Here is a 19,487-nt window from a genome sequence, read left to right as displayed (position 1 = left end):
AGACTAGGAGTATGGAGCTGGTCTATTTGTTAATATCCAATCTAGGGCAGAGTATTTCTTGCATGGCTTATTAATGCCATTGTTTCCACATGTGGCAACTTTTGAATTCACACACTTAGAAGCTGGTATTTGCCTTTACTAACAAGTAGTTTAACAATGTACTCTTTTATTTTTCATTATAAATTAAATTGTAAAATTCCTCTAATGTGCAGCAGAAAAAATACTGGGGTACTTCCTTATTATAGTGGCCCCTGCGATAGTGGCCTTGATGATACCCAGCTTTCACTTTTGATTTATATCCTTTTTGGGTTGTTTTACTTCCTTTTCAACAAAAGAAAAATAGAACACAGAAGTAACAAGTCTATGCCTAGTGGACTGCCTCTCAACATAAAAAATAATAAATTTAAATATCGCTGCCAGCAGTGCTGCAGGCCACAATTAGATGCTACCCACACAGTGCCATTAGCTGTCTTTGAGTCGTACATGTCAGTGCCACCCCCGATTTTAAGAGGTAGGCTGCAACAGGCATATAGTGTATTAGGTACCAGCGGATGAGTGAAACAGCATGTGACTTTTTGTTTGGTGTTTCCCATGTGGCTGTTCCCTGTAGCAAGTACTGGTGTTAAGAGTGGTTTAAAACAAGTTATACCAACTTTTAAAGTGCCACACAATTCATGGTCAAACCAAAAATAGTTATTAAATGCGAAGTATTAAAAACAAGTTATACCAACTGTCAAACTAGCTGTTCATTCTACTTCTGTCTGAACAGATACATGGCTCTTCTAAAAGCATTACAATCTAGCTGAACCAGCTTTTAGGCCAGTTGTGGCAGCAGTAGGTGCCAAAATGTATCCATTTGATTTATATGCAAATAAAGCATTAAACCATTTTAAAAATAGCTTAAATCACATCATTAGAGACTCTTGGGATTTTTTGGGGAGAATTAAACCTGAGTACTGGGATAAGGACCTCATATTTTTAACTATTGATGTGGTAGACCTTTTTTTTCCAGCAAACCCCAGAAAGAGGGCCTAGAGATGTTTAATTTGTTAATGTTGGAGGTTTTGGACCCTGAAAAAATCAGGCTCCTTATGAAGTATATGGAAATTGTCTTTCTTAATAATTATTTGTGGTTTGAAGGTAACATCTTTAGACAGAAAAAAGGATGGATATGGGGGCAGCTTGTGCCCCCATTTTTGCAAACCTATTTATGCTGACATGGGAAAAGGAGTTTGTGTTGTACTCCCCATTCCAGGAACATATAAAATTATATCTGAGGTTCCTGGACAATATTTTTATTATATTGGGTGGAGGTAATCAACAAATTGAAAATGTTATGGAATACATCAACAACTCTTCCCATATTTTTTAAGATTTACACACAAAATAGAAAAGACAGCACTAATTATTTGGATGTTACTGAAACTTTCATATATTGTAAGCCTTCAGCAGTGATGTACTACAAGAATTCCGACCTATGATCTTTTGATCAATATACATCTATAAGCTGATCCAATGACCCAGTGAGGGTATAGTTCAGTCTCCATTCTAAGATTTAAGTCAAGATGCATGTACTTATAAATAACAAAAAGTGAGCACATGTCATGACAGATACATGTCTAAAACACCCCCACTGGTTATTCTACAGAGCTGTGTCCAGCACATAGCAAGTAGCTGTTCCTACTGAACATTTGCTGTGTTGCTTAAGTATATTTTATTTATTTATTTATTTTTATTTAGGATCATTGGATCATAGGAAATACAAGGTTTCGTGTCTCGACCAGAACAGCCCTTTTATTAGCATCATCTTAGTTACTGCAAGACAAAAATCAACTAACATCAAAATTACAGCACATAATTAAAGTATAAGCAGGACAGGGCACTACAAACGGTCAACAAAACAAGGGACAGTGTAGCCTGCTGTAAACTAGCAAAATGAAACCAAGTAGTAATGAAGAGAGCAATATAAATGATTATTACATCAGTCCACCATTTAAGAATGACTCAAACAAATGCATGCGCAGCATAAATGCTCCTGTGTGACCACCAAACAATATATGCCCATAAAATAAGTTAAACAGCTAGGAGAGTATTGAGTGGGATTGTAGTGGTAAGCAGAAAAGGAGACTATATGAGGAAGTATGCCAGTAGACGTTCAATATTGAATTAAAGAGTGGTAAGCTGTAGGCTAAAAACAATGCAGCTCCGGAAACAATAAAGGCTGTCTTCTTGATTCCAATATGTATTGCAAAAAATATATATATATGTAAATTATATAAAATATAAAAATATATATGTTTTTCTATGTAAAATCAATATATTCTTGGTAAGCATATAAAATGAACTGAACTATATAAAAGATTATATTAATAAATACTTTTATTATTCATATAATCTTTTATATATATATATATGTATTAGGGGTTTTAAGACGTTTTGATGTTTATGTAATAATATATACTATATTAACATTAGGTCTGTGAATGTTATAGTAATTTTGTAGCGAACAGTTCATTTTATATGCTTACAAAGAATATATTGATTTTACATAGAAAAACATATATATTTTATATAATTTACATATATATTTTTTGAAATCTATTTATAAATATTTTAAATGTTTGTGTATAAATACACTGCCTTTAATTTTTGGTGGTCGCAGATACAGGTTGGGACAATACGGAACTGTTCACATTCCGTTGGAACTGGTTGACCCCTGATTATACTACACTATATTATTTTATTTTATTGAGTTGTGAGGATATAAAATTCCTGGGTAGTATTTACCCACTGTTTCTGGATGTGTATTAAAATACGACATAGTATTACACACCTATATTATATGTATATACTGTTTGGTGACCCATAAGCAAGGTGGTTCTTTAAGAAATTAATTACTAATTACTCAATTTGAATTGCCAGCCCATTTTTGGAATATATAAGATGAAAGATTTATTTTGTTAATTGATTCTGATGAAGTCTCCGAACGGAGACGAAAGCGCTCAATCAGTGGATGTACTAATTATATTTTGGTCTATTTTATCTGATGGATTATTAAACCTGTCTTTTACTTTATTGCACTATTCATTTTGTGTTCGTTTGTAATACATATTGGAATCAAGAAGACAGCCTTTATTGTTTCCGGAGCTGCATTGTTTTTGATTTTGTTTACAGCCTTGGGCATTTGGTTACCAGTAAGCTGTAGGCTGTCCATTAACAAGGATTTTAAGGTACTAGGTTTTCATGAAAGATTGCTGGTTATGAGTGGACCACCTCCATTCATATGTTTCTCGTATAACATAAGAGTTTTAAGTAATAAATTCCAGACATTACATGGGTTACCTGAAGAAGTTTCTTAAGTGTCTAGGTTATACAAATGAAAGAAAAAGAGAATGCTATTGTGTGAAATGCTTGTCATAAACTAAAAAACAGAAAACAAAGCAAATGAAGCTACCAAAATATAAAATTATCACAAGAAATTCTGTCTAAAGCTCATCTCCTTCTGCATTAGAGTTTATCTGTGTTATATCAAGGTTAGTGGATTACCCATAAATCATTTCATTTAATTTTAGCCATTCTTAATCATCAGAAACTGATGGGACAAACCAAGTCGCATTAAGCATATCATTACTAAGGTTTTGAGTAGATCTCTTCTTGGTGGCAAAGTGCTGAGAAAGCAGAATACTCACTTCTAGCAGTATACTGGACAGACACCCACATGTCTGGGTCGTTTTCTCTTCCTGGTGGCACTGGATAGCCATAGACAGTTATAATATATGTTGTGTCTGTTGGCAGACAAAAGGAAATCTCAAAAACCTAGAAAAATAAAATAACCTGACTTAGCAAATGATGATCACATAACCATGCCTTAATAAAGTATAGCACCAAAATGGATAACTAAGTGACCTTATTACTCAAGTTAGAATTAAAAGCATGTCAGAGTCGTACAATTAGAAGGTGGTCAACTGCAGAATACGTCATTATAAAATTATACTTTTTTAACTAACACAACTTTGGATTGCCATGAGCTCCATTTAAGAGACTACTTAACTTGGTCACTTAGTGAACATAATCTAAGGAGTTTAGCCTCCTATATAATTATTATTTGGTCATTAAGGTATATGCAATGCTACCTGGAAAAGGGTCATAGCTATATTATTAATACTTACAGAGAGTGTGAAGAACATAATGCAAATCACTATCTAGGACTGTGTGTATTACAGACTTCCACCAATACCTTCATCTCATATCCATGTAAATAACTGAACCACAAAAAGTGCACAATGAAAAGAGCTACATCTGTGATTTCCATGCTAATGATACTTCGGAATTATGTAGAACAGGAGCCACCACTACACATGATACAATTATATGACTATGTGCTTCCAGTAAAAGCACTGGCCCTCAACGAATATATATATATATATATATATCTATATATATATATATATATATATATATATATATATATACTTAGCAAGCAGGATGCACCATACCTGTCAACTTGTCCAGAATTTTGGAGAACGTCTTGATTTTTTTGCCTAATATCTTAGGTCTGGGTTACGGCATGCAGCTTGTGAGATATTTCCCTGTGAGCTACAATGCTGAAACCAAAAGGCTGCAGCACCGCTTTGCCATAGAGCGGTATGGCTGAAAAGCACAATCACTGCAGCTTTAAGCTCTGTCAAGAAACCAAGCACATCATAGCAATACATAAGGACAGCTACCCAGCTGTATTCTAGAAGAGACAGCCGTGCTAGAAGAGTTATCCTCGTGATGTACACAAGCCAAGGAAACTGGACAAAGTATAAAATAATTCCTTTTGGCTTTGTCCAGAATTTTTGTATTAGGAAGTCCAAAATTCTTGACTTAAGAGATATGGGGAACACTTTAAAGTGGAAAAATGATTTGTGAGGTACTAAACTGAACCCTTAAAAAATAGTCAGATTCTGAACTATAAACCCTTTTGTAGTTCCTGAAAGGTAGAAAAACGATGTTTTTAGTCTAATGACTGTTGCTGTCTAAAGGTGGGCAACAGTTATCCCTCTGCACAAAGGTGTGGCATAAATAGACCCAGGTAATTATAGACTCATAAGTCTGACTAACCTCACCTGCAAATTCAGAACAAAGTGGGTGAAGTAAATATTCTTATTCAGTGGCACATCTAACCGGCAGTATTTTTAGGAACAGTTTAATGCTCAAGAATATTTAATTTAGGCAATATCTGGCTGTACGATAACTAGTATACCCTCACAAAAGGACCAGTCTTGGTAATATAAAGATTATATTGGGGCACATCATTTGAATGACACCCATGCCAAATCAATAATGATCATGCACCATTTCCTACACCACTTATACCAAAATAAATTTATATAAAATGACTGTTGCCACCTTCACATATTTTTATACTACACTGCATCATAGAAAACAAATAGGTTTTTGGTCTAAACTCTGAAATTGTAACTGATAAATGTATATGAATTTTAGCACACTCTTCTGAAACTGTAACAGTTTTGTTTCATACTTGAATTCAGGTATGACTAAATTAGGAATAACCCAATAAAACAGAAAATAGGAATACTATACCAGATTAATTCTTAGTATCACTTGCCATATTTAATATTGGACTTATGAAAATCAAGCTTTTTGTTTTTAAAAAAGAACATTTTAATTATGTTTACCCAAAGAATAAAATGAACCAGGCTTCCAGTGTACTAATTCTATCTCATTTTGACTACAAAAAAGCTTTACATAAAACAGTATCTTTCTAAAATATACTGTAGTTTTGTGTACTTAAAATGAATATACTGTAGTTTTGCCTACTGAAAATGAATAAAGTTAGAAAGATGACTGGCCAGATTCAATAAACCCTACACACTATGTGTGCATCATGCTGTAGCGCGTACATGACAGCTCACTGTTTTGGATTTAGTAAGCAGCTCTACACTGTGTGTAGCACCACATAAACAAGGAAAACACAGTGGCATGCTTATTATATCATAAGCAGCTGAACTGTATGCTAATCAACCAATCCAAGATGGAAGAGCTATTCAACAAGCTATAAAGCAGCTGTGTAGATTCAGTGCTGGTTTTCTCTGTGAATTCCAAAACCTACTGGAATACAGCCACAGAAAGCAGTCTACACAGAAACAATGTCAGGGGTTGCTGTTGCTTTAATTCATGTGTATGTTCAACAGGCTGAAGTCTATGCGGCTGCTGCTGCTGCTGCTAATAGACCAAGGCCAAGAAGGAGAAGAGTTTTCAGACCCCATTTAACTTATCACAATCTGCATAATGCGGAAATTGCAGAGAAAGCTGGCATTAGGCACCTGAATAACCCATGGCCATGGGGAGCCCCCAATTATCTCCCTGCAAATGAGGGCCCCCATGCAACAGATGTGGATTTTTCTGTCTTTTTTGTTGCAAGGCACGGTACCTCTTGGATGTCTGTACGGCTGTCTGATGTAACTTCACCCTGTGATTGCAAACTTTTCCATTTTTTTTTGTTGTTGTTGTTAACTTGTCAGTAAGCTGCACTCATTCAGGACTGCTTCAGTGAAGCAAGGAACCTGATTGGCTGCAGCAGCCAGGAAGTAAACTGCCATTTTTTCCCTGTAATTTTGCTGTAGCCATTACAGTGCCAAATAATGCAAGCTAATTTCTGTTGCATGCTTAGTGTACAATTTGTTTGTTCATTCAGTCACTGGTATTCTTCAATTTAACAATTTTAAGTCAAACTTTAATGCCTATTATTATGTAGTGAATTCAGTCCTCACTGATTTGCCACATAAATCCAGAAAACTACACATTTTGAGAAAAGACCAAAAATGAGTCAAATCTGGACATTCTGCGAAAATCTGGACAGTTGAGAAGTATGCAGTCAGTGTGTTTGCACACTCCTGTACTACAACAAGGTAGACACTCAAAGAGGCTTGTCATAATGTAACATTGGCACTAAATGCCAGTCAGTGTGTACCCTGGCATTTCAATTCTTAATGGTCTGAATGTAGTAACACTACAGTGATCATTAAATGGTGCTGGATGAACTTGACAGGAAGGAGGTGTGACAGCAATGTGGTCACACTTTATATTCTCCTGGGAAGGGCCCCAACTTGAAACATGCTGGGGACCCATTAAATGCTAGCACCGGCCCTGCTAGGGAACAGTAAAATTCTTTTAGATACAGTCAGGAATATAGTGAAGCTTAGTTTAGATATTGTTTTTCTTTATTTGTCTGAGTCTGTCCTTCAATGTACTTTTCAATATTTCCTGTGATTTGAACTCTGTGGTTTACTGTGAATATATATTCAGGATTTTCATGTACGTTTATTATATATTATTAAATATATTTAAACTTTTCATTGTGGCTGGTCCATTTTAGAAAGTATTAACCTTTGAGAGTGTTTATATTCATTTGGTGACACTGTGTGGGCCACTTCAGAAGGCCTAGCCATCTTGGTGAACTACTACCATTGTATTAGTATTAATATTGCACAGTATAATTGGACACCATTTGTTAAGGGCCTTAGAGTATCTGAATGTAGAGTGTCTGCTGGCAGTGAATATACCTTATAGTCTGGGCAGAAGGGGGCATAGCTAGTAGACCTGTGTCAACCTTTCCCAGGTATGTGTGTGTATGAAAATTAAATCTCTCAGTGTGCATGTGTGTATGTGTATGTGTGTGTGTGTGTGTGTGTGTGTGTGTGTGTGTGTGTGTGTGTGTGTGTGTGTGTGTGTGTGTGTGTGTGTGTGTGTGTGTGTGTGTGTGTGTGTGTGTGTGTCAGCTACTTGGGGCAGGGACACAAAGCACTGGATTTACAAAGAGGGTGCTGGAGGACTTGGCTTGGACACTCGACTGAGGATGTAACCCTACAGCTGTACCAGTTGGGAGTTTTACTGGGAACCTGGTAGGAGACAGATATAAAGACATCCAGACCCTGGGCTAAGTGTGCTCCCTGTGTGCTCTTAAAGGAAATTGCACTTGATGCAGAGAGGTCTGCATCTGGAAATACTGAGTGTATCCATTTGTATTCCAAGTGCACATCCCTCTCCAGTGTTAGTGATGAGGATTCAGGCTCCTTGATTACTGGCCGAGCATGGGGACAACACACGGTGGTGTCTATCACGTATTGGTAGCAGTGGTGGGTGTCACATACCCCCAGAGGGACTTTCTTTAGGCAATGCCAAACTGACAAACTAACCAACATATTAACATCAACTCAATTGTACCTCAAGTTGTTACTACTCAATGCCAGGAGCCTAGATAAAAAAACTACACTCCCTTCAAGCCTTCCTCACACTTGAGAATATAGATATCTGTGCAGTTATCAAGACATGGTTTAAAACGGCAGAGAATACCTCAGCAGTGCAAGGTTTCAGCGCCTTCTACACTTTCAAACCAGACTTCCAACCAAGCACAGACAAGGACTAAAGGTGGAAGTGTCTTGATATATATCAGTAGCAAGCAGACCACTAAGATGGTTAAACAGGATGATGCACTGGAGTTCCTCTATGTGCAGTTCACCATAGACAAAATCCTGTTCCGTAACATAGCCAGTTACAGTTCACCCTCCAAGTCTTAAGAAGTTCACACTTGGACCTATTGGAGACACTTGCCATCTTACCTAATACCCTACTCATGGAAGACTTTAATTACTCCTCTATAGAGTGGGAATCCTTACATGGTCTCAAATCTACAGGGACTGAGATTCCCGGACTTTATAAATACAAACACCCTTGACCAAGTAGTATGCCCACTAGAGGGTCCAACATACTGGAACTCATGCTCACAAATATAGGAGAATACTGCACCCCTTCAATGTCTCCTCCTCCCTAGTAAGGTCAAACCATAAAGCTACCTGCTTACAAATCGAAATAAACTCTGTAATCCCATTAAAACCAGTAACAGTTAGGAACTATTCCAAGGCAAATTATTTTTTAATAAGTGATGGTTTGTCAAAATTCAGTGCCCCTCCAGGCCCCAAAGAACACAGCAGCCTATGCTGAATTGCTATCAGAAACTCTGTACAACCATGTCAATGGCTGCATAGAGGCTGCTTCACCTACCAGAAGCAAGCCCAGGATTAGCCAAAGAAACAAACTGCCCTGGTGGCAAATTGAACAAGATATACAACAAAAGGAAAAAAATATGGCAAAAATCAAGAAGGGTAGTTCCCATAAAGATAAAAACTCTGTCATCAAACTATATAGGCAACTAAGGGGGATAATTAGGTTAAGCAAACTTTGAAGTTACGATAGCCTCCCAGGTGAAAGATACCCATAAGGCCTTCTTCAGCTATATCAGAAACCTCAAGGGCAGCATACAGCAGTGTGCTGAACTCGTGGTTAATTGATGCCACATTCATTGAGTCTGGTAATATAGCAGACCTTTTAGTGGAAAAATACAAATTCAGTTTCAACTTTGCCCTCCCTCTCACCCTCAACCACCCCCCCCAAAATACCCTCAAACTTAACCCCTCTAACTATAACTAGGGAGGATGCACTGGCTGTGCAAGCTAAAGCCAAGAACATGGTCTCAGTGGGGCCCGATAACATCCTAGGATGCCTCCTGACTAAAATGTAATTTATCAGGACATGGAGCCATTGTTTAACTATAGTCTTAAAACAGACTTTTTGCCACATAAATGGAGGACTGTAACAGTTATCCCTGTTCATAATGGAGGCCCTTTAACAAATCCTGGAAACTACAGACCCATTAGTCTGACTTGTCTTATTTGCAAAGCCATGGAAATAATAATCATAGAAATTATCAACAAGGACATAGAAGACCTCCAGACACTGGAGCCATCCTAGAATGGCTTTCTTAAAAAAAGGTCATGCTTAGTAAACCTGGTGGACTTCTTTGAAAAGGTCACTAAGGCAATAGATGAGGGGAAAATTGGTGCATACTGCCTACCTAGATCTGGCTAAAGCATTTGGTACAACAACCTACTTGGGCATTCGTCTCTGTGTAACAACGAAAAAAAAACACTAGAGGAAATGCAATGCAGAGTCCAAAAGCTCATTTATTGCAGCACAAACACTCAAGTTGTATACCAACAAGGATCTTCGATGTATGACAAGATATTCTAAACTTTAAAAACTAATAAGTAATAACTAGTTTAGCGCTTTCACCAACAGTATGTTGGCTTCTTCAGAACTAGTTGTTCATGCTATTCAAAAGTTTAAATAACTTTTTCGGCGCCATATTCTGACTGCCGTTCTTAAAGTGATATCTACATCTTACTGCCTTGACAGTACTATAATTTGTTTATAAACACTTTTTGTGTGTGTTTCTTACCTAAAACTGATTTGTATAATATTTAATTTATATATCTATTAACAATATCAAATATACAATACAAGAATATATATATGGAAATCAAAGAGATAATGATCAATTGAAAAGTGTATTCACCAGCACGGAGGGGGAGCAAAGCAACGCGAAGAAAAATCCAACGGCGGACTCTGCAGATCCACTCCAGTGCAAACAGAAAGGCAACTTACAACACAGCGATGCATCGACATGCTCAGAGATACCTAATGGACAAGCAAGACAGGACATAGGAGTTGATAGGATTTATGACATCGACTTATCGGAGCCACCATTCCCAAGCCAGTACAGGGACAGCTCGAAATTGAACACCACAGGGTTCACATTTGATTTCTCATTATACGATTACAATGGGGAAGAAGAAGCCCATCGCATTGGAACTAAACCAAAAAGAACCATTCCTGAGAGGACATATTCTAACATAGTGGGGAAGACCACTAATAAATCTAAAGGTACTGTACGCATAGAACCTTTACTTAATACACCATTTGATAAAAAGAGACAGGAAAATACAGCAGTTAAGATCCTTGTTGGTATACAACTTGAGTGTTTGTGCTGCAATAAATGAGCTTTTGGAGTCTGCATTGCGTTTCCTCTGTGTTTTTTTTTCGTTGTTACACAGAGACGATAGCGCAGCAGTTGGACTCAACGATACTATTATTCACTACTTGGGCATTGTCAACAAACTTATGGAACTAGGTATAAACCCCTTTATAATATGCTGGATAGCTAGTTGTCTCACTGATAGGCCCCGAGAGGTTAGAATTGGTGAGACCACCTTCACAAAGAGAATGATCAACAGTGGAGTACCCAGGGATCTGTGTGAGGCCCACTCCTCTTTGACATCTCATATGTCAAAGCCAATGTCAAATGCCTCTAAATAACCAAGATTGCAAATGATTGCAAACTGGAAGCAGTCAATGAATTCCCCCCCAAAATGAGAACACCCTTCAGGAAGGTCTAACACAGACAAACACTTAGTGCCAAAGTCATGGCTTAAAACTCAGTATTAAGAAATGCATTATAGTACCTTTTGGGAAGTCAGCCACCCTGGGTAACTACATTATGAACCTTATGAACCTATAAATCCTCAATAAAACACCCCAAAGGCTGATTTACTAGTCAGGGATCTGGGAATTAATGTAGCTAGTAACCTAGACTTTGACCAACATGTGTCCAAGGTAGTAAGAAACTCCTTCTATGCTGCTCAACTTATAAGCAGGGGCATGGCATCTAATCCAGAGAGGTCATCATACCACTGTACTCAGCCCTCATTAGACCCATCACAGAGTATGATGCCCCCTTTGGTATGTCCATAACCAGACACATGTAGTAAATGGAATATCCACAAAGGTTCCTTACAAAAAGAATACAGGGAGCAAACACAATGTCCTATGCTGATCGCCTTAAAGCACTGTCTCTCAGCTTGGTATCATACAGACTTCTGAGAGGTGATCTTTGCCTGGCATACAAGGTATACCTGGTCTCTGTTTTAATGAACCTTTTGCATATCCACAAACAAAAACAGCATGAAGAACAATTAGATTAAATATATATATATATACAGCCCCATGTTTGTATTAAAGGTCTGGAAGGTGTAAAAGGCTCTTTTTTGTCTTTTAGCTCAAGTTCCAGGTTTTGATATAATGTGTTTTTAGATGGTACTTGATCATAACAATGGAAGAGCCCCTATCATCAGTATAAAAGAAACAATGACCTTAGTTATATTTTGCATGTCAAGCAGTTTTTTAAGCTGAATGAAAAGCCAAGTACAATGGCAATATTTCAGTAGCTATTAACTAGCCAGGGATTTGTATTTATTACTATATTTTTATAGAGAGTTGCTGTCATGGTCATTGAAGTGTCATCCTGTACTGTTCTCACATATTGGAACTGCAGTTGGCTGGTGATGCCACCTTCAACTATTTCATGATAGCACTCTCCAATTAAGTTACATTGACTTTAAACATCTTAGAATGTAGTTTAAGAGGTAGCAGTTACACAGTAATCATATAGTAAGGAGTACGTGATAAGGAGATGCTTGTGTTAAACTGATACATTGCAAGACAGCTGGGTTTGTTCAAAGAATGTTGTATAATAAACACAGCCTGACAAAAACATTCTTTTTTGTGCGTACAGCTTTAGGGGTTAGGGTCAGCTTAAGGCAATTATAGGTTCATAGGTAGGTACTAGGCTATCAACCCAAGGGCCTACATAAGCCTAGCCAGCAAGGTTCCATGGCTTACGCCACCCATGAAAGTTATTTTCCTGTGCTACTGTCGAGCAGAGACACAGACGTGATCCCTGGGGTGTATTTCCTATTTCCCATCCACTCATCAAGATTTTTCTTGAAGAGTGCTAATGAAGAACTTTGCTTCACATAGATGGGTAGCTTGTTCCAGAGTATAGGAAGTCTCTGGGACAGGAATCTATCCCTCCAGTGTGTCCTGCTTATTGTGGTGACAAGGTTTAGGTCACTAGAGTGTGTAGCTCAGAGGGATTGGGATTTCTTTAGGTGCAGCATGTCCAATAGCTTTGGGTTTGACATAGCTTTATATGTTAGGCAGAGATCACCTCAGAGTAGGTGATATGCTACGGAGTAAAGCTGGAGTTTTTTGAGGCGGTCAGTGTAGAGCATTTGTTTGAGGCCAGTAATCCTCTTCATGAGGTACTTCTGTGGCCTTTCCAGCTACTGCAGATGTCTTGTGAGGTACATTCCAAAAGGGGCATTGTACTCTATAATGGGTCTAATGAGTGACGAGTAGAGGGGAACAATGACCTCTTTTTTCCTGGATGAGATCCCTTTTATGATGAGGTGTGCCATGTAGAAGGACTTCCTGACTACTGTGACGATGTGACTATCAAAGGAGAGACTACTGTCCACCTGGGTCCCAAGGTCTCTTATCATGCATTCAATGTTAAGAAGATTGCTGCCTATGTTGTAGTTCATGGGTACAGAGTTTTTATCAAAGGGGATGACACTGCACTTTTTGACACTGAGCTTGAGGCCATGGCTCTGACACCAGGCATCTGTCTCAGTGAGGCCCTTCTGTAGGATGTCCACATCGTTTGGGGACTTGACTATGGCTCCTAGTTTGCAGTCATCTGCGAACTTCGTTAGCCAGAGGCCTTCTATGTTAGCCTATACTTTAGAGAAGTAGATACCAAACAGGAGAGGTCCCAGGATGGAACCCTGTGGTACTCCACTTATCACTGTTTTGAGGTCAGATTTGGAGTCTGCAACTTTTACAGTGTGGGTTTTGTCAGTGAGCCAGTTGGCAACCCATCTTGTGATGTAGGGATTTATACCTAGTTTAGTGAGTTTAGCTATAATTCCAGAACTGGGGATGGTGTTGAAAGCCTTGGCGAGGTCAAGATAGGCTGTGTGAACCACCTTACCCTCATCCATGGCTTTGGTGACTGCCTCAAAGAAGTCGATCAGGTTCAGGAGGCATGATCTGCCTTTCATAAACCCGAACTGGGTGGGATCCAGAGTTTGGAGGTTACCAATGTTTTGTTTATGAGTTCCATGATGATACATTCCATGGCCTTGCAGACCAGGCTCGTCAGGCTAATAGGTCGATAGTTCCCAGGATCAGTGGTGGCTCCTCCTTTGTGGAGTGGGATAACTGTTGCTGTGCGCCATTCAGTGGGCACAAAGCCTGATGCGAGGCTATTATTGAACATGGTGCTTAAGTGGGGAGCCAGTTCGTTCTGAAGTTAATGTAAAACGCAGCCTGGGATGTTGTCCGTTCCCATGGATGCTGTGTTTTTGACTTTAGAGAGTGCAGCTTTTACCTGCGTAGTTGTGATTACAGGGACTCTACATTCTTCCTGTATATATATGTCCAGATGTAGACATTGAAATAAAACCTAAATAGTGGAAGGAAGACTGCCTACTCTAGTTAAGATCTCAAAGGTGGAATCTACAAGGTCATTGTGGACTAAGTGGGCATCAACAGTCCAGAGAGCCAACCCTGTGACATCATGCTGACCAACAGAAGTTAGGGCAGTGATGCATGACCTAAGGCCCTTGATTCCATGAATAAGGTAAGGAACAAGAAAAATACATCTGTATGTGCCAATATATGTGTAGGCTGTAAACTGTATTTTACTTTTATCTGTGATTTGGTTTTGTATAATTCAACCATCTAAGCATACAGATTAAAAACTAACATAGACTGGTGTGTTGTTAAGTAAAACATAAAAGAGATCAAATGTAAGTCCACTAGGCACACCTACCGTGGTTCTCTATGTTTTGGTGAATGTAGCAGTGCCAGTTCATAGACCACTGGGCTTGTTTAATGGTATCTGCCTGAATTCCATTGTGCTTGAATCCTGGTGACCTAGAGATGTTTCCTGATGAATGCATGTGGCTCAAGACAGAGAGGATTAGAAGAGTCTGGTCAGTCATCTAAAGAATGTAGGCAGCCCTTTAAAAATTAATCAGTAAAACAGATACGACTGAAATACATCTCAAATACGTAAAGGTGTGACGTCAACAGTCAAACTACAGTGCTGAAAAGCAAACAGGCCAGATGCAAGTAAGGAAGAAGAAGGTGACAGGGCCACAAGAACATGCTGTCACTGGAGTACTAGGAGTGTTAGGGGTGCTGTACCCAATAATGGTACCACAGTAAGGATAGACAAAGTTACTGTTGGAAGAATGGCCCCTCTCTAACCTCAAAAAAACACCCAAGAAAACAGCGCTGAACGGAAAAGAAAAGGTGCGGATGCAAGACGACAGCTGTAACAGTACATGTGCAGGATGGAAAGGAGCTGTCATATCTGACGCCCAACTGAAGGCTGGTAGATTTGTAAATAAGATGAAGGAAACTATAATCATAACTGATCATGCTATACATAAATGTTTAGAGTCCACATCTGAAGAAGCAATGTAACACATACCAAGCAGGCAGACATAACCTCTACCATCTAACCTGGTTTATGAGTTGCATGAATGAAAATATCCTTTCCACATCTAGCAGACATCACCACGGACAATATACCACTGAAGAGGTTTGGTTGTAGCCTCAGACATGTCCCAGGAAGAAGGGAACAGAGGAAGCATAGATAATCACTGTAGCAAATAATGACTTTCATCTAGTAGACAAAAATTATTGGTTCATGAATGGTCCCTTTCAGATCAGAGAGGTGGTGTTCCAACAGTTATGTACAATTCTCAGGTGTTCTGGGACAGAATAATAACTTCACTCTTCTGGTCTTTGTAGTGATGACATGGGAGACATGAACAGTATAGAACCAGGATTTCATAAGTCCCCATGGTACTACCAATGACCTGGAAATAGAATTACAGCTGGAGTACATGGTACTGGATTATGAAAGAGCAGCTATGAAACACTTCCCACTTGCTAATATTCATGGCTGCCTGTTCTGCACATGCCAGATTATATGGAGAAGGGTTCATCAGGCTGGTATCAAGCTGAAGAAAGCAATATTTTAAGAGCACTACCTGAAGGTAAATATTTCCTAATCATAACATTCTTTCTTGTGGAGGAGGTTTGTAGTGGTTCTTGGAATGTGCCCCATAAAATATGATGTATCCATACCCTTTTAGCTGAATTTGAAGAGGCTTACATAAATGGACAGAAAATAATGTAAGAACTAGCAGGGAATGATTAACAGGCTCCCAACTCTGTACCCTGGCCAACATATGACTTCACTGTGCTAGATCTCTCCAGCATTCATTTGCTCTGGAGTGTGATGACATATGCAGTGCAGGGAAAGGCTCAGAGCTTAAACCAAACAAAGTCACATAATTTGTAAGGAACAAAACAAATACGATATCTTGCATGAATCCATCTTCCATTGACTGTGACAGTTACCCAGTAAAAAAAGTAGTTACAGGCATGATCAGTTGCAACATAAAGGGTAGTGATGCTGACAGAGTTTTAGTCATTTAGAAGAAAACTCCGTCATGGCAATAGAACAAAAGGTCAATAAGGAAGTTATATGGAATAAAGGATCATTTGTTGTTAAATAAAGTCATAGTGAAGAATGGTAAAAAGTGGAAGAATCGAAGTATGGTCTGGTTTGACTACAAAAAAGCATTTGATTGTATCCCATATTCATGGAGAGTGTTTAAAAATGTATAAGATACACCCCATACTGAATGACTATGTTACAGTGACCATGAAACAATGGCAGATCACTTTGCAATTAAATCATGATAAAGGACAAATTTCTATCTCGGGGATAAAAATTCAAAGGGGGATATTCCAGGGTGACTCACTGTCACCATTGCTATTCTGCCTTGCCCTTAACCCGTTAAGCTGTTTACTTAACAGCTTAGACCATGGCTATAATTTGGCTCCTAGAAAACAAAGTGTAAAGATTTCTCATCTTCTCTTTGTCAATGATTTAAAACTGTATAGCTCATCAGATGAGGAACTGAAAGCACAGCTGCAGGTTGTCAAAACTTTTTCAGATGATATAAGAATGTCATTTGGTCTTGATAAATGTGCAAAAGTAACCTTTAAAGCAGGAAAACATGAGGTTGGGACAAGAATGTGATATAAAAGAACTTGAGCAAGAGGGAGTGTATAAATACTTGGGAACTGATAAAGGATCAGCAAAAAAACATGACCAAATGCATATAAAACTTAGTAAGGAATATTTCAGAAGACTAAAATTAATCCTAAAAGCAACGTTTTCATCTAGGAATAAAATCCAAGCTATAAATCAATTTGCCCTTCCTGTCTTAACTTACAGTTTTGGAATGATTTATTGGCCCCAAAATGTGTTGGATAAATTAGATATTAAAACAAAAAAGATGATTCATGCTCACCAAATGATTTATAAAAATCAGTGCATACCAAGATTATATATTCCCCGTTTCAAAGGAGGGATGGGCCTCCTTCAAATCGATTACACGTAAAGATCTGCAATCGTGAGACTTCACATATATCTTCTGATCCCACGTTAACTAAATGCAGTGAAAGTTCTGAAACATGAGGAGAATAAATCTAAGATGACATCCCTGCTTAACTTAGCAGGAATGGAAATCAAGCCAGAAATAGATAAAAGTCAGGCAGCAACTGAATGTGCCGAAAAACAAAAGAAAGAATATAAGGTGAAGGTCCAGATGAAAAGGCAGGAAATGTAGAAAATGCATAAATATAGTTGCAAGTATAGAAAACTTCTGGAAGAACCTCATGTTGATCAGGAACAAACATAGGAATGGTTAAGGAGAGTTGAATTCAAACTGAGAGATGAAAGGTTAATATTTGTGGTTCAAGACAGTGGGCTACATACATGCTGGTTTACAAAGTCCATTGAACATGTGGGAGAAACAGACAAATGTAGGTTTTGTAAAACCGAACTGGAAACAGTCGCACACCTTGTTGCTGGTTGTGACATACTAATGGCAGAAGGACTATATACTGAAAGGCATTATAATGTGACAAGACTGTTGCATTGGGGATTGTGCGAACATTAGGGTTCTGAAGTGTATGAAAAGCACTGGAAACATAAGCCACAAAGCATCATAGAAAATGAATTCTACATCATATATTGGATCATCCATTACCAGCAATTCAAAAGATAGATGCTAGAAAACCGGATATAGTAGTCCAAGAAAAGAAGACAAAAGTAGCATGGATCATTGAAATCACTACACACAGTGACTACAGTGTCCTGCATACAGAGAGACACAAAGTTATAAAATATCAGGATCTGCAAGTAGAAATGACAGCAATGTGGAAGAAGGATAGCCAGATAGTTCCAATAGTAGTAGGAGCAACGGGCCTTATAAAAAAGAGTCTATCATCATATTTAGATATGTTACCTATATGTAACTCCATATGAATTGCAGAAGGAGTCATTGCTGGGCACGTTGTGTGTGCTGTGAAGAGCATTATTGGCTGACATCAAAGAGTGAAACAATACTAATTTCAGGAACTTTAATCATACTTTGACTTAGGAATGGGGTCCATTCCCATCATGGTATTAGAAACCCAAATGATTTGGAGAAATTAAAAAAGGCAGTGTGATGTGTAGTAATACATCATGATGTAGGATCATTATCTGAAAATCTGACCATCCATGTGTTTTTTCTAGCTAGCACAATCAGTGTAGTATGCCCTTCTGGAGACTACTCTGGCAAAAGATACCATGATATCTTTAGCTCGGCACCCCTTTGGACGAATAGTTCCTTGGATGTGTAGTCCAGCACTCCTTTAGAGGAATAATTCCTTGGATGCGTAGTCCAGCACACCTTTGTATGAATAGTGCCTTGAATGTGTAGTCCAGCACTCCTTTGGATGAACAGTTCCTTGGATGTGTAGTCCAGCACTCCTATGGATGAATAGTTCCTTGGATGTGTAGTCCAGCACTCCTTTGGATGAACAGTTCCTTGGATGTGTAGTCCGGCACTCCTATGGATGAATAGTTCCTTGGATGTGTAGTCCAGCACCCCTTTGGATGAATAGTTCCTTGGATGTGTAGTCCAGCACTCCTTTGGATGAATAGTTCCTTGGATGTGTAGTCTAGCACTCCTTTAGAGGAATAATTCCTTGGATGTGTAGTCCAGCACCCCTTTGGATGAACAGTTCCTTGGATGTGTAGTCCAGCACTCCTTTGGATGAACAGTTCCTTGGATGTGTAGTCCAGCACTCCTATGGATGAATAGTTCCTTGGATGTGTAGTCCAGCACTCCTTTGGATGAATAGTTCCTTGGATGTGTAGTCCAGCACTCCTTTGGATGAATAGTTCCTTGGATGTGTAGTCTAGCACTCCTTTAGAGGAATAATTCCTTGGATGTGTAGTCCAGCACCCCTTTGGATGAACAGTTCCTTGGATGTGTAGTCCAGCACTCCTTTGGATGAACAGTTCCTTGGATGTGTAGTCCAGCACCCCTTTGGATGAACAGTTCCTTGGATGTGTAGTCCAGCACTCCTTTGGATGAACAGTTCCTTGGATGTGTAGTCCAGCACTCCTTTGGATGAACAGTTCCTTGGATGTGTAGTCCAGCACTCCTATGGATGAATAGTTCCTTGGATGTGTAGTCCAGCACTCCTTTGGATGAATAGTTCCTTGGATGTGTAGTCCAGCACCCCTTTGGATGAATAGTTCCTTGAATGTGTAGTCCAGCACTCCTTTGGATGAACAGTTCCTTGGATGTGTAGTCCAG

The 19,487-nt window shown here is 38.7% G+C and overlaps 1 protein-coding gene across 1 annotated transcript in view; it reads right to left on the bottom strand.

Moving 5' to 3' along the window:
- LOC122817310 (interleukin-17 receptor D-like) overlaps nucleotides 1–19,487 on the bottom strand; it is a 353,566-nt gene that overhangs the window by 241,844 nt on the left and 92,235 nt on the right. Inside the window, exon 4 of the mRNA XM_044090533.1 lies at nucleotides 3,690–3,816. Within this exon, the coding sequence (XP_043946468.1) occupies nucleotides 3,690–3,816 (127 nt within the window). The remainder of the gene's footprint in view (nucleotides 1–3,689; nucleotides 3,817–19,487) is intronic.

This window comes from Protopterus annectens, chromosome 12.part0 (genome assembly GCF_019279795.1).
Source record: "Protopterus annectens isolate FY-2018-M chromosome 12.part0, PAN1.0, whole genome shotgun sequence".
NCBI lineage: Eukaryota > Metazoa > Chordata > Ceratodontiformes > Protopteridae > Protopterus > Protopterus annectens.
The sequence above is the reverse complement of the archived record's forward strand: the minus strand, read 5'-3'. Positions and strand labels throughout refer to the sequence as shown.